Source organism: Pavona decussata, unplaced genomic scaffold, assembly GCF_977016875.1.
Source record: "Pavona decussata unplaced genomic scaffold, jaPavDecu1.1 SCAFFOLD_48, whole genome shotgun sequence".
NCBI classification, from domain to species: Eukaryota; Metazoa; Cnidaria; class Anthozoa; order Scleractinia; family Agariciidae; genus Pavona; species Pavona decussata.
The window spans coordinates 2,750,001-2,765,176 of record NW_028145470.1 but is presented as its reverse complement, the minus strand read 5'-3'; the positions used below and the strand labels follow the sequence as shown (position 1 = coordinate 2,765,176).

General features: G+C 37.2%; 2 protein-coding genes and 1 non-coding gene across 3 annotated transcripts in view; 1 reads left to right on the top strand and 2 right to left on the bottom strand.

Moving 5' to 3' along the window:
• LOC146481777 (vacuolar protein sorting-associated protein 8 homolog) overlaps nucleotides 1–12,544 on the bottom strand; it is a 55,171-nt gene extending 42,627 nt beyond the window's left edge. The window contains exons 1-8 of the mRNA XM_085107831.1: nucleotides 12,391–12,544; nucleotides 11,573–11,638; nucleotides 11,072–11,166; nucleotides 9,823–9,913; nucleotides 1,820–1,852; nucleotides 1,066–1,120; nucleotides 881–925; nucleotides 161–240 (exon numbers count right to left, since the gene is read on the bottom strand). Coding sequence (XP_084963957.1) covers nucleotides 161–240; nucleotides 881–925; nucleotides 1,066–1,120; nucleotides 1,820–1,852; nucleotides 9,823–9,913; nucleotides 11,072–11,166; nucleotides 11,573–11,638; nucleotides 12,391–12,531 — 606 coding nt within the window. The 5' untranslated portion in view covers nucleotides 12,532–12,544. The remainder of the gene's footprint in view (nucleotides 1–160; nucleotides 241–880; nucleotides 926–1,065; nucleotides 1,121–1,819; nucleotides 1,853–9,822; nucleotides 9,914–11,071; nucleotides 11,167–11,572; nucleotides 11,639–12,390) is intronic.
• On the top strand, nucleotides 10,447–10,520 carry Trnas-aga (transfer RNA serine (anticodon AGA)). The gene has a single exon. It is a non-coding gene; the product is annotated as a tRNA-Ser (tRNA).
• A 650-nt stretch (nucleotides 12,545–13,194) lies between the features above and the next one.
• LOC146481776 (solute carrier family 35 member G1-like) overlaps nucleotides 13,195–15,176 on the bottom strand; it is a 2,833-nt gene continuing 851 nt past the window's right edge. The window contains exon 1 of the mRNA XM_085107918.1: nucleotides 13,195–15,176. This exon is cut by the window's right edge and continues 851 nt beyond it. Coding sequence (XP_084964044.1) covers nucleotides 14,633–15,176 — 544 coding nt within the window. The 3' untranslated portion in view covers nucleotides 13,195–14,632.

Here is a 15,176-nt window from a genome sequence, read left to right as displayed (position 1 = left end):
ACATTGGCAGAGCAATGTTTCCTGAAAGAATTCAAGGGCACATGCAAAGAAATACAGTGAATCTGAGCTAAAACAAGAAAAGGTAACTACAATGCACTACATGAAGGTTGCTTATGCACCAAGCGTTTCAATTATCATTTATCATTTCCTATCAACACACCTGGCCCCTCGCATGGCCACAGAGAAGTCTTGTACAATCCATGTTGATTCCAAGAGCAGTGACTGCACCATACTCAGCACCTAAAAATGTAACATAAAAAATGTCAAGGACACAAGTTTACGGTGTACATAGTGCTTTGAACATTTGTCACCATTTCCTATTAGTAACAATATTGAAGAGGCTAGTAGAAAAGTCTCCTAAATAATGATTTTGGGTCAATTGTTTTTTGGTGCCTAGATTTGTGCCTGTGCCTTTCAATAATTACCTATACAGAACATTGCCCTGTTGTTTCTTCCTTTGAACAGTTTTCCACTTCATTTTTGAGAAATACAAAATCAAAATATTGAACCGGCCTACACAAAGAAAACAGTGAAGCAGCGTAAAGACCATAAATTCAACAAATGCATTTAGCTAGATGTCTTGTAAAATAGACCATTCAATGGTGTTGCATCCTTGGTAGTGCAAGCGAAGCAGCGATGCTTAGCATGCAGAAGTTTGATCATCAGGAACACAAGGTTGACACAAATATTGTCTGATTTTTAAGAATGGAATACTTAACTTGGTTTTGATGGATTCCTTGAAGGTTTTAAGTGCAGGTTGGGAGATTCAGTCTCCAGCTTAGTGATTGCACATTTCTAGAGTGTATATACTACTGACTGTGAAAGAGCCCCCGCCCGGAGCGGGCGGTTGGATGCAAATTATTATAGATTTAGATCATACCTATTGAAGTATTTCCAAGGACAAGTTTGAGTGTTTGCTGAGGATCTGAAATAAAATAATACATAATAGATGAAAGATAAGTTTGAAACAAAATAGCAAACAAAATACACTTTACAGACTGAATGAATTGATAGCTACAGCCTTTGAACAAGTCAGACTAACAAAATTACATTGAATCTCCTTACCAAAAACTAACACAACACCATGAGAAGTTCCAATACAAATAAGAGAAGACACAGCCTATAAGAAAATACTTTGATTAGTATTGATTTCAACTTTTAATAAGCCCCAATAGTGTATGATAAACTTCTAATATCTCTAGTACTATTTGATCACACATGCATCACGCGAGTGAAGAGAGACAACGTGGTGCAAACCTTTCTGTCTAAGAAAACAACAGGATAACAAAAACTAGTTCATGAACTACATGTAGTAACCAACCTTCAGATGGGTTAATGTCCAACAAACTAACCACAACACTGCTGCACCTCCAAGTTTGTATTATACCAGTAACTACTATTACTTGTTAAGGAAGTGGTCAAACTACTACACTCACACAGGACCCACCAAACCACAAAATTGATGGTGGTCTCTGCCTGCACCCCCCTTCCTTTACCTCAAAAGATGGTGTCTTTTTTGCATAGCCACCCCTTTATCCACCAGTAAAAAATGACAGTGAGATGCAAACCTCACTTTTCTTGTTTATCTAGCAATGCTGACTCTTGCTAGCTGAACATTTCTGTGTCAACTCAAATTTAAAGCCAACAAAGTTTTGTCTGTAATTTTCATGAGATAGATGGTGTATTCGACAACCCTTCTTCCCCAGACAAGGTGGGTCCTCTTCGAACAAACATGTTACGACCAGTTCCCAATTATAAATATTTGATTGATTAAATTATTTCGTAAATTTGCATGTACCAACTGAAATAAATTTCTTACCATGGCAGTAGGCAAACCAGCATCAACTCTGGCCTGAAACAAAATTTCAAAATTGAAAGGGTTCCTGGAAAAAAAGCCTTAAGTGACTCCTGATCAATTGCTAGATTCTCCTTCCAAATTGCCCTGTATTCACTTGCAAAACAAAAGGAGAATTTGGCCTTACATCAAAAGACTTAAGACCTTATTCCACACAACCTAGAGGGGACAGGAAGAGGACTTAGAGACCCTGGTTGTATTCTGCACACCTCTTCAATAAATTACAGCTGCTGTATATTACTCACAACAGGCTGTTGCCTAACAGAAGCCTAGTAATCCAGGGCTCCAAAAGAACTGGCATGACCACTGTACCCATTCATTACAACTGGAGCAATACACATTTCACAGACAGGGCTGTAATGCAGAAACCAATAATTATCACTCCAGGGCACCACTTCGGAATTTTATTACCACTGTAAGCTAGGACTGGAGCACCAATCACAGCCAGCAGTTATGCAAACTTAGGTGTTTACAAAGAGATTATTTTGTTCGTTACTAGCATTTGCCACGAAATAAAGCTGTCCTTAACCATAGTTGAATTTACGTCTTGTGTTCAATACAGTTTAGCTCATTGCAAAACATCCCTGATAATGACTGTTACACATCTTTTTTCTGATTGAAATTTACGGGCCACATCACAAATGACACTTGTCTAATACTCGTATACCAGTGGGTTCACCCTCAGATGTAACCAGCAGAGTGAGTATATCAAAATTAGAGGGGTTTTTTTTTTCACTTTTAAAGACAGTAGTTGCATCCCTGGTGAAAATCTTTGGAGGATCTTCAAAGATCTTGAAAGATCCTCCAAGATCTGCAAAGATCTGCAAAGGTCTTCGAAAGATCCTTGAAGACAAGGATCTTTTAAAGATCCTCACAGATCCTAGAGGATTTCTTGAGGATCCTATAAAAATCTCTTGAAGATCCTGATGAGGATCCTTTCAAAGATCTTCTAAAAGATCCTGCAGGATCCTCAGAGATTTCATTAGGATCCTACAGGATCTTGAAAAAGATCCTTTAAAGGATCCTTTCAAAGATCTTTGTCAGGATCCTTAAAGGATCCTCAAGGATATGATGAGGATTTTACAAGGTTCTTGTAAAGAACTGTTCAAGGATCTTCCAAAGATCTTTATCAGGATCCTTAAGGATCCTCAAGGGTCTTACAAGGTTCTTAAAAAGATCTTAGAAGGATCCTATAAAAGATCTTTGTCAGGATCCTTAAGGATCCTCAAGGATATGATGAGGATCTTACAAGGTTCTTGGTAAGAACTGTTCAAGGATCTTCCAAAGATCTTTGTCAGGATCCTTAAGGATCCTCAAGGGTCTTACAAGGTTCTTAAAAAGATCTTAGAAGGATCCTATAAAAGATCTTTGTCAGGATCCTTAAGGATCCTCAAGGATATGATGAGGATCTTACAAGGTTCTTGGTAAGAACTGTTCAAGGATCTTCCAAAGATCTTTGTCAGGATCCTTTAGGATCCTCAAGGGTCTTACGAGGTTCTTAAAAAGATCTTTGGAGGATCCTATAAAAGATCTTTGTCAGGATCCTCAAAGATCTGATGAGGATCTTACAAGGTTCTTGTTAAGAACTGTTCAAGGATCTTTCAAAGATCTTTTTCAGGATCCTATAAAAGATTTTTGTCAGGATCCTTAAGGATCCTCAAAGATCTGATGAGGATCTTACAATGATCTTCAAAGGATCCTATCAGGGATCCTTGAAAGATCTTTGTCAGGATCCTTAGGAATCTTTGAAGGTTTGATGAGGAACTTACAAGGATCTTAAAGGAATCCTATTTGATCTCTTTCAAAGAACTTTCCCAAAATCCTTAACAGTCATCATGGATCTGATGAGAATCTTAGAAGGATTTAAAGAAGATCCTTTCAAGGAGACAAAGAGGATCTTAGAAAGATTTTTGAGGATCCTTTCAATGATTTTTGTCAGGATCCTTAAGGCTTTAATTATTATATTGCTCTTACAAGGATCTTTAGACAAACTTGTAATGAGAATCTTACCAAGTTGTTAGAGAGAACTTTGCAAATCATGGTCTTGCGATTAACCAAAATATAGGATAATAAACAATTCACTAAAAATAATTGGGGTTGCTTTGGAACCAAACAGGCTACTTGTACCAATTTTGTAGTCGTGGATGAAATCACCTTTCAATCATGCATAAACCATACACAGTCACATGGCAATGCAGTTATAAACCTCACCTCAAAAGCAACAGCACTAAATATTTTTTTCTTGCAAAGAAAGTGATCAGCCACATAAAATCTCAACAAAACAAGATTTCCTGGGTCTACAAATATTTTCACAAAATATGAAGACAAGCAATGACTGAAAATCTCTTTCTTCGACTTTGACAACACAAGAAGCTACAGGACGAAACTTTACAACATTAGATTGTGATCAGTCGATTCAATCTTAATTTTTTTTTGGAGCTGCAATGGGCCAATACTGTGGAATTTTCAGGTAACAACTGATAACTTAGCCATATCAATGCATGAGTTATATTTTATTCCTATTTTACCTGATAGGGAAAAAATAGAGAATCTATTTTATTTGTGTTTTATTTTTATTTTAAGCCTATTTTAAAGCAAGATAGAACAATGTGTTGTATTTTATTACTATTTTCTCATAACAAACTGAAAAATAGCCTGTAAAACAGCCTGTAATCCTATATCACTACTGCTCAAGAAAATAGTAATACACTGTTTTATTTATATTTTTTCTACAAATAGGATAGGCAATGGCCAGTTAGATTGTCTGTATCGCATGTTGTATGTACATATATTGTTTACACCAAGGGAAACTTCATCTTCCTAATCTAAGGTGAAGTTACTATTTGTATTCATCATTAATTATTGATGTATACACCGTCAATATGTTGAGCCATATAAAAAAGACAAATGCATGATGTATACTTATTGCATGTACACTTTTTTGCTCAATCTAACAATTACATATAGCAGGTACTTCTTTTCAATAAACTTATAAACTTTAATTTAACCTTATGTATGCAATAACAACAAATGGTTTGGAAGAAAGAGCAAGGTACTTATTTTCTATACCACAAGATTGAGCTGTATTTTTGTTGTATTAATTGGGCAAATAAACACATAAAACCAAGATGAGCAACTGATATTAGTATTTGTAACTGGCCCGCTTTCCAGGAAAAGCTTTAAGAAAAAAAGGAAGCTTCAGCTTATATTAAACTTGACTTACATGTAGTACATGCACGTCACTGAAATGCATTTGTGAAAACAATATTACATTCAGACCTTCTTCGATGGATCTCGACTCCATTTGATGCCAAAAAGAACAACGATGCTTTCAATCATAATTCCTACAGCTTTCATGCACAGTGCTAGCTTTTAAAATGAGCAAGAAAACGTGGGGTCACATCAACACCGGCAGCCATCTTGGATTTCATTCAGACTGGGTAGACTGGGCACGAACAAAGCCATTTTGGTCAGCAGATATGCCACTGCAGGCTCGCGGAAAAGACCGTTTCATTTTCGATTTAGGCGGAATATTCAAGGAAACAGGAGACATTTCCCGTGGATTTTTACCTGGGTTAAGCTTCAAAATGTTGGGTTCAAGCAAAAAAATGTGGATAAGTTCTTTTAGCAAGAGGTAAGCTTTGAAATCAATAATTTTGATGAAAAAGACTGCATGAAAATGTGTGATTTTATAGATCTTCTATGCACTGTCTATGGGAATTTCGAATGCATGTGCTTCTTGAATCTTTTTTGAGCTTAACTGCAAATTCGAGATTGTTAAGGTAAACATTCCCTATTGATTTTTCTTATACATGTAAAGCCTTTGCAAACGTTTTTACAGAGCAATTTGTAGCCAGGTTGTTATCATGTCTTGGTATAAGCTGAAGACTTAGTGATCTTGGTTTGATTGACTTTACATGAAGATCTGGAGTTCATGATCAACTTCATAGAGTGTATAAGCTTATATTTTCTGTAGCACCATGAGTTAAAGGTTGGATACCCTTGTTTTGCTCAGAAATCGACAAGATTGTTACAGATGAGAAGCTCACTGAAACATGTGTCTAAAAGCGTATACTTGGCACTGCCCACTCAGAAGAACTGACTTAAAATGCACTTTTTTCTGTTGTACTGCAGATTTTCAGCTCAATAATGTTGTCAAGGCTGATACTCAATCGTGCAGCTTCAGAGTCAAGTCAGCAAATCCTGCTCAATAAGCTAAGTCACTTATGACCGTTGGACTCTATTTTAACTGATTTGATTTTGTTGCAAATCGTGACTTCTGCTACTCCTACTGAGAAACAATAATTTTTACCAAATAAACTTTTGTAACTTGCATAATGGAGTATTGGTTATTACTTGATATCATATACATGAAAATAGCAAGAGTACAATCAATCTTTTTTTTACGAAATGTCCAATCATTTTTCTTTTTTATTTAGCACTTCCCCTGAACCTTTACATAATTCAAGACAAAGCCATTTTCTGAATGTTTCTTCCCTGAGAAAGTTACTGTGAAATTGTTTTTTGCTGTTACTTGTTTGTAGCTCTGGCTGTGGAATACGGTCTGTGAATGACAAATTTATATTGTGTGTAATACATGTAATTAACCATCCAGATATATAGTTATATATATAGCAGATCTTAGCAAGGGCTATTGGAATCCAAAAAGAAAATTGGGGGGTAACCACGCATTTTTTTAGAGATAATTCAGAAACAATTACTCTTTCTTATTCTAAGGCAGCAGTGAAATACAAAGCCATGTATGGCGTTTTACTCCAGTTGAAGCTTTATTATCTCTGAAAAATGCATGGTTACCCCAAATTTTCTTTTTGGATGCAAAGAGCACTTGCTAATTTCTGCTTTCTCCACACAGTTTTAAACTACGCAAAAATACCCCTGTATTAAGAGGCACCACCCATAGGAATTTCGAGATGCGCAGAACGTATGTGCAGTAATAAAAGTAGGCACCGTCCTAAAGGGACTTTTCATGAGTTTTTCATAGTCTATCATACATGATGCAGGAAATTTCATGGGCCTTGCTGTTTTTCACATTATTTTCATGGATTTTTTATGCTCTTTCCATGGCAACTTCATGGTTAAAAAATGCCATAAAAATGTCCTTACTCTTGACCTTGAAAATCCCTTCTCAAACTCATTAATAATTCATGAAGAGAAAACAAAGGAAATCACTGCTGTGAAGGAGGTTTGGAAATGTGATGTTAATTATCATAAAATTTTGGGAACTTTTGCTTCGAATTTCTCCAAGAATTATCAATAGTTTGAGAAGCTATATCAAACACTGGAAAGAGTGTTTCCTTCTATTTCCAAACACCTTGAAGTTGATTAAAAAAAACTCGGCTGTGCCTTGTTTTTCCAACTTACTTCTCGGTGTTTGGAAATCAGAGGAAACACTCTTCCTCGTGTTTAATATATTACCTCAAAAAGTGTTGGAAATGCTATGGATTTACCATGAAAAAATAACTGAAATTTTCATGGGTTTTGGTTTTATAGTGTGTAATAAGAATGCCAATTATCTGTGCTTTAAAATGGAGCTGCACAGAGTGTTATTTTAAAGGAGAATGTGCATGTAAACTTGACATATTTTCAATTTTGTCAAAATTCACATTTAGTCGAGTGAATGATTTCTTTTAATTTTCAATGTAACAGTTCAAAACCAGATGAGTCTTGATTATGCCTTTGCCTGAGAGTGAGACTTGTGGCTAAAAGACGAGTTTTTTTTTCATAAATGCATAACTGTTACAAATTTATTGAAGGGTATTATTTTGATAGCTGACATTGTACTAGGCACTGTATGCAACATTTTCTTTTAACTTGTCATCCAACCATGTAAAAGTGTTGTTGTAGATGTTACCACCCTGTTGCAAGTTGTGATAACATTGCACATTGAAGTAGACATTACAATGTAGTTCAACTTTTGTACAGCATGTTTCTGCAACTTGCAACACCGGTTGCAATACATGTAGGTACATGTATAACAATGTCTTTCAACTTTCAAGTCATAACTTACAATGTTGTGCTACAGCTTGAAAAAAAAAATAATAATTAATGCTGTCTGTATTTCTCATCCTTTATTTGTAGTAATTTTTTTCATGTCTTTGTGCATGTAAGTGGCCTCATTTTCATGAAAACAAAGGGCTCACACAAAAGGAAGAAATAAGAAGAAAAACACAAGTTAGCTTAGTAAGACATGTTTACCCTTTTTTTAGATTTTTACATATTGCATTAACTGTTGTGTTTCATAGTAAGGGATTGATGATTTTAAACCACGAGATTTTTAGTGTAAAACATCAAAGATCTATTTGTAAAAAGATGAGAATAATCTGAGAAATAAAATACATTTGGCATAAAATTTACTGCTTGTTAAATAGGATACTTATTTTGTGCATGAAAATTAAAAGTCAAGAACATGAAGGATCTTAGCAGAACCCTATAACGATCCATCAGGTCCCAGCAAGGCTCCTACAAGGACCACGAAGAATCCTGCAAAGCCCCTGTCAAGATCCTTAAGGTCCCTGCAAAGAACCTTTAAGATCCTTCAGGATCTTTTTAGGTTTTTTCATGATCCTAAGAGAACCTTAACCTGAAGGATCTTAGCAGGACCCTGTAAGGATCGATCAGGTCCCTTTAAGGATCCTACTACAAGGACCATGAAGAATCCTGCTAATGCCCTGTTAAGATCCTTCAGTTCCCAGAAAGATCCTTCAGGTCCCTGCAAAGATCCATTAAGATCCTTGTGGATCTTTAAAGATCCACGTAAGGATCTTTTGTGAATCTTTTTGAGGATCTTTAAAGATCTTGATTCATATCCTCAAAGATCTTGCAGGGTCTTGTAAGAACCTTGAAGTCCCTGCAAAGATCCTTCAGGTCCCTGCAAAGATCCGTTAAGATCCTTCAGGATCTTTGCAGATTTTTATAAAGATCCTTACAAGAACCTTAAGGATCTTGGCAGGGCCCTGTGAGGATCCTTAAGGTTCCTGCTACAGGATCCTGCAAGATCTTGCAGGATCTTGTAAGAACCTTGAAGTCCCTGCAAAGATCCGTTAAGATCCTTCAGGATCTTTGCAGATTTTTATAAAGATCCTTACAAGAACCTTAAGGATCTTGGCAGGACCCTGTGAGGATCCTTAAGGTTCCTGCTACAGGATCCTGCAAGATCTTGCAGGATCTTGTAAGAACCTTGAAGTCCCTGCAAAGATCCTTGAGGATCCTGCAGGATCTTTGCAGATTAAGCAAGATCCTTGCTGGATCTTGCAGAATCTAAACAGGATCCTGAAGGATCTTTGCAGGGCCCTGTGAGGATCTTAAAGGTTCCTGCTAAGTTCCTACCGGATCCTGTTAAGATCCAGCAAGGATCTTGCATAATCTGCAAAGATCTTGCAAGATCCTCAAGGATCTTTGCAGGGACTTCAAGGTTCTTACAAGATCCTGCAAGATCTTTGAGGATATGAATCAAGATCCTTAAAGATCCTCAAAAAGATCCTCATGTGGATCTTTAAAGATCTTTAAAGATCCTCAAGGATCTTAAAAAGATTTTCACCAGGGATTTGAAGCCCAAATACATGTACCTAATATTAAGGACAAAAAAAGTTGGGACAAATTCAAATTTACGATGTCTTTGTACACACACAACAGAAATACCGCATGAAAGAATTAAAAAAATATGTTCCACAGCCCCGACCCCCTTAGGATTTTGAGTCTATGCAAGAAAAATGCCTTGTGGACTTCAACATTATTTGGGGGGAGGGAGTTAGGGAGTAAAATGCAAATTGTATTAAACAGATAACATGGCTGCTTTAGTTAGGACACACTAAATTCACAGTAAAATTATAGCAGACTTTGTAAGATTTGTCCCAAGCCCTTTTGACATTGATTGTAGGCAAAATCAAAGGGCTATTCACTAGCTATTCAGCACTGGCAATTACTTTCTCATTCTCAAGTATACTTACAGATGCAGAAACCATTTGGCCAGAGACACTTTTTAACACAACATGGCGGAGAACAGATCCATGTTTAGTTTTCTTTTCTTTCTTTTCTTTGCTAGAAAAAATAAACCACAACAACTTTATTACCTTTTTTAATAATTTACAACAAATATTTACAAACGTAATGAAAAAGATAACAGGAAATGGTAAACTTTACTCAGAATAACTAACTACAAGAGCTAATCTGGCTGAGTAACAAAATTGAATATTTAGACTAAAAGGTCAGTGTTGGCAATAAAGCGTTAAAATGAAAATAAAGGAGATGTAAAGAATCGACCATAAGAGGACACAGAAAAAAATCTGAGCCTCAGATGGGATTCGAACCCACAACTTTCTGTGCTCTAGATCGGATGCTCTAGCCTCTGAGCTACTGAGGACTCGTTGGCGAGCAAGGGTCATTTTTGTGGGTTGGACTTACAAACCGCATCACACAGTGATGGAGGCTCCTTCATAGGTGAGGCATTTCTTGCAATTAATGTGACTGCGTGATGCAGTTAAGCCTTAATGTGTTGCTTGTGATGGACTGCATGACTGCATGATGCGGTTCGTAAGTGCAACCCACAAAAATGACCCTTGCTCGCCAACGAGTCCTCAGTAGCTCAGAGGTTAGAGCATCCGATCTAGAACACGGAGGGTCATGGGTTCGAATCCCATCTGGGGCTCAGATTTTTTCTGTGTCCTCCTATGGTCGATTCTTTACACCTCCTTTATTTCCTTTATAATATTAATATCATGCAGTGGCATAAAATGAAAATTAAGGGATAAAAAAAAAAAGAAAAAAAGTATATTGCAATTCATAAATTTATGTAAGATGTAAGTACAGGAAGTTCAGGAAAAAGTTCAGGAAGTTAATAAGGAAGTTCAGGAAGTTAATAAGTACCAGTTGCAAGCTATAGATATTCGATTACGAAAATAAAGTATTTGTTTAATCTATACATAGGCCTGTATGAGATTCAGTTTCAGTCTTTGTTTGAATGACTTAAGAGGAAGCTGTTTCAAGTTCTCATTTAGATCATTCCAGATAGCTACAATAGTAAAACAAATGTTAAATTTTCCATAATTAGTTCTAACAGTATTAATGTAATAAGTAAATAGGAAAGACTGTCAAAAATCATTGCAAATAACACAGCAAGAAATTCCAAGATCGATGGTTACCATCTTTCTATTTATCATCAAATAAATATTTCTCAGTACACAAAGAACCATTTCTGACCTTGGATCCAAGTCAAGAGAAGAGGATAGCAGTTCATTGTCAATCAGATTTGCCAGATCAGGATCATCTTCTAACGAAATGATGTCTTCATCTTTCTATTGGATTTAAATGAAACACAATCACTACAACTATGAACAGATTGAGAATGATGTATTATTCAGCAAGTGACACAGGCATACTCAGAAAAAAGAAATCTGAGTGCTCCTATCAGGAGTGGGACCTAAGACCTTTCCATTACTAGTTCAGATGCTCTACCACTGAGCTACAGGAGACTCGTGGGAGCTAAGGCCATTAAGCTAGCATCCAAACTAGTAATCGGAAGGTCTTAGGTTCGACTCCTGATAGGAGCACTCGGATTTCTTCTTTCCAAGTATGCCTGTGTCACTTTCTAGAGTAATACATTATTCTCATTCATTCACCAGGCTTGAAATATACCATTACATTTATTTTACAAATAGATTATTGGAATATGCATATTATTTGCAAACAGGTTTAAGGTACCTCATTCAGGATGCTTTCCAATGAAGGCATGTTCACAACTTCTGGCAGGTCCAACTCAATGTCAACCTGCATTTAATTATAATCATAACAACATCAGATTTTAAAAGAAAAACAAATTATATTAAACTAACTGTTAGAGGTAATGAAGTGTGTTGCTACTTTACTCTAGTTCTAAATGAGTTCATGATAAATTAATGACTGCAAAAAAAAATAATTAAAATCATTTTATAATGCTTCAGAAGTATTTGCGTGGACACAATAATGAAAATTGATTGCTGTATTAAAGAATGGGGATGGCAGATGGACAAGATTTCTGCACAGCCCCCTACATTAATTATGTACGCATTTTGCGACTCAAACGTCTATTCATGTTCTTTGTTTTCGGAACAGGGTTTTCTTAATTAGTATGACAGTAGTGCATTTATGTGCTGCGCAGAAACTTTCCTGCAGATGTCTTGCCAAATCAAGAGTGACTACAGAATACCCTGCCATATGGAGACCAGAAAGCTTAAACTATAATGGAAAAAAAAGATGTACAACAGGTACACTTTAATCGATCTTTCATTGACTACTGGCAGGCCGGAATTGAAAAACATGGGCAATTATTCCTTTAATATTAATAGAAACACAGTTACAAATACCAGAAATATTCAAATATACCACTCCTGATCATTCTGTCGAGCTGTACTGCGCTAAAATATAAGTTTAGGAATGAGGCAATTTCTTCAAATATAAGCCTAAGCTTGACTATGATCGCTGACACAATCACAGCATAAAACACCAAGCGATCTACAATAGAAAATGTCCATCAAACTTACCGAATCCGAAACATGTCTTTGCCTAAAGGAGCCAATGTTCGTAGTGAAGGCTGCATCAAGTGATTCTAGTGAATCCAACTGTCCTGTGGTTGAAAGCAAACCTGCCAACACACTTGTATCTTCTTTCATTTCGTCCGCCATCTTGGATGATCATGATTTCTAGTGCCAGTCCCTTCTCAGATTCCGCGGCGTTGAGTATTCGTTAGAGAAAGGGATGGGGGGAGGGGGGAGGGGTGTCTGAGTTGATGGCTGAGTCAGATCAAGAAGTTAACTTTTTGATAAAAACTGACGGTGAGGCTTGCCATTCAGGGTAGAGCAAAATGGTTTGGCCGTTCTTTATTATTGGCAATTTTGGTGTTTTTCATCCATCCCCAGGAACAGACAATAGGATATTCAGCGATCAGAGTACTCAAGTAACAGGAAAAAGAGATGCCCTGGGAAGACATCAGTTGATCTGCAAATATCTACGTCACTTTCCTCTTCCCAGCGTAATAAGCCCCTTCCCACTCTCCCCTTCACAGCTCAAAATACTCCGTCTCCTCAAGCTTACAGCTTTATTGGAGGTCCAGCCTTTCCAGATTGTTCATGTGGAAGGGAGGTACTTTATTTTCATGAGCCTAATGACCATGAACCAGAACGCTTCCCTGTGAGTAATGGGAATTCAGAACTGTCACCCATGGATAAGTGAAAATAACAGCCCCACCCCCTCCCCAGTCCAAAAACAAGGCACTGATTGGCATCAAGCATTCAACTGGATGGACAGGGACTTCAGTAAGGTGACATGAAGATACACATAGAAGTGGACTCATAGTAAACTTGCAAAAAAAATAGCTTTATTAAAGTGTACATGACAGAATTTTTCAAAATAAATTTGTTTGATCAAATCTTCACATAGTTCTCATATAAAAATCATTCCTTATCAATTTTTCGTCCCTGCATTTGAGGCGTATAAAAGTGTCACATTTCACTTCCGGTTGGATACAATACTGGGCTAGACAGGAGTCCGGGGATAGAAGGGTTGTGATGTCAAAACAGGAACGCTAGTCTCGTGATTTCTCTACTCTACTCCTCGGTTGTTTTTTGTGTGCGGAGGAAGAAAACTGTGTGGACGGAAATATGAATGGGATTGTTGAATACTCAAAATGAGGCAAGTGAGGAATAGAGAAACCACAAAACTAAGCATTCCTGTATTGATGTCACAGCCCTCTTCACTCCTCCTAAGAAATTCTCACTCCATTTGTTTTTATGGTTTTTTTTTTCTTTCATTTTTGCCTAGTTCCCTGCGAAATTCAATTTATGGGCAAGTCAAGGCATAACCTATAGCTAATGAAGCAATGCCCACGACCCCATCCCACCCCCCTCTATCTGGGGCTGACCCATGGGCATTACTCAGGAGTTTTTTAAAAACAAACCGGCAAATGTTTACTGATCAAATAACCCATGGTACAACTAAAAAAGTAAGTCATTTTGAAAATTTTAGACTTAACTTTATTCTAATGAAAATTTGTTCAAGCCAAACTAAGTCTCAGATAAGTCTTATTTCTGATAATCATTCCAGTGACCATTTGTTCAAGATGTGGATCTATCATCTCACTTTGTCATATGTAAGACATATCTTAGACATATGTAATCATAAATGTATCATCTTAGCTGATGAACTTATCATTGACAGGAAGTGAGAGTACTGCAAGTAGAAATTCACAGCCATCAAAAGCCCTGGGTAGACTAATGCCGAATCCCTGGGGCAGACAATGTGGAAAAATGTCCCACTAATCTCAGGGGGATGGGTACTGAATTCAATGATGCATATACTGAGACTTTTATGGATCAAGACCCAAACTTTTTGAAGATATGCATATCTGGGGAGAGCCTACCACCTCGTTCTAAAATTCTTCTCAGTTTATAATTCCTTGATTCAAAAGATTTTAGATTTTATGTTTGTGCTAGCTACAGATCGAGTGACAGCACCATCTATTTTATCACCCTAATTAGATACTGAAAACATTAGCGGTAATATCTAGACCTGAAAATGATCTAATTTTGACTGATGACCTGCTAAATAAATACAAAGGAATGTCTCTGATTTTGGATTGTCAAAAAGTTGACAACAGTCTCACAGCCATACCCTCCCTGTCTAGGACGGATCCAGACCCTAATTAGCAAAAACCATACCCTATCCAGCAACACGTTCCCATATAGACCAAATAGGGGAGTACCCCCCCCCCCCCCCCCAAATGAGTATTTAACTCGCTGGTTTTACTTTTCTCTGATCTAAAAACTTCTTGATAAAAATAGTAACATTACAAAGCAGGACCAGAAAAGCACCACCAATACTGAGCCCATTTGGAGCAACACCCAGTGCCGCTAGCTGAAGGACAAATGAAAACACGATTCCCACTGTGCGAACCAATGAAATAATAGCTGCTTTTTCCAAACTCAGTGCCTTTGTCACCATCAACTGTGCTGAATAGCCAATGACACCGGACAGAATGACGTAGTAGGCATCGTGAGTTCCACAGTCTGGGTATTTGAACTCCCCAGAAATCATTGAAGCTAAAGAGCTTATGGTAGCTCCGAACATTGTTGAGTAAAACACCACCACTCTCCCAGGCATCTCTTGTGAAACTTTGCGGGTTAACACAATCGCACACGCTGCACAAAGTGCCCCGACTGCAGACAGAAGAGTTGGAAACCAAACTTGTTTGGAGCTAGAACTTTTACCAAGAGACCCAAATAAGAACGTTGGTCTTCCAATTAACACCACCCCTCCTAAACTCAGCACTGTA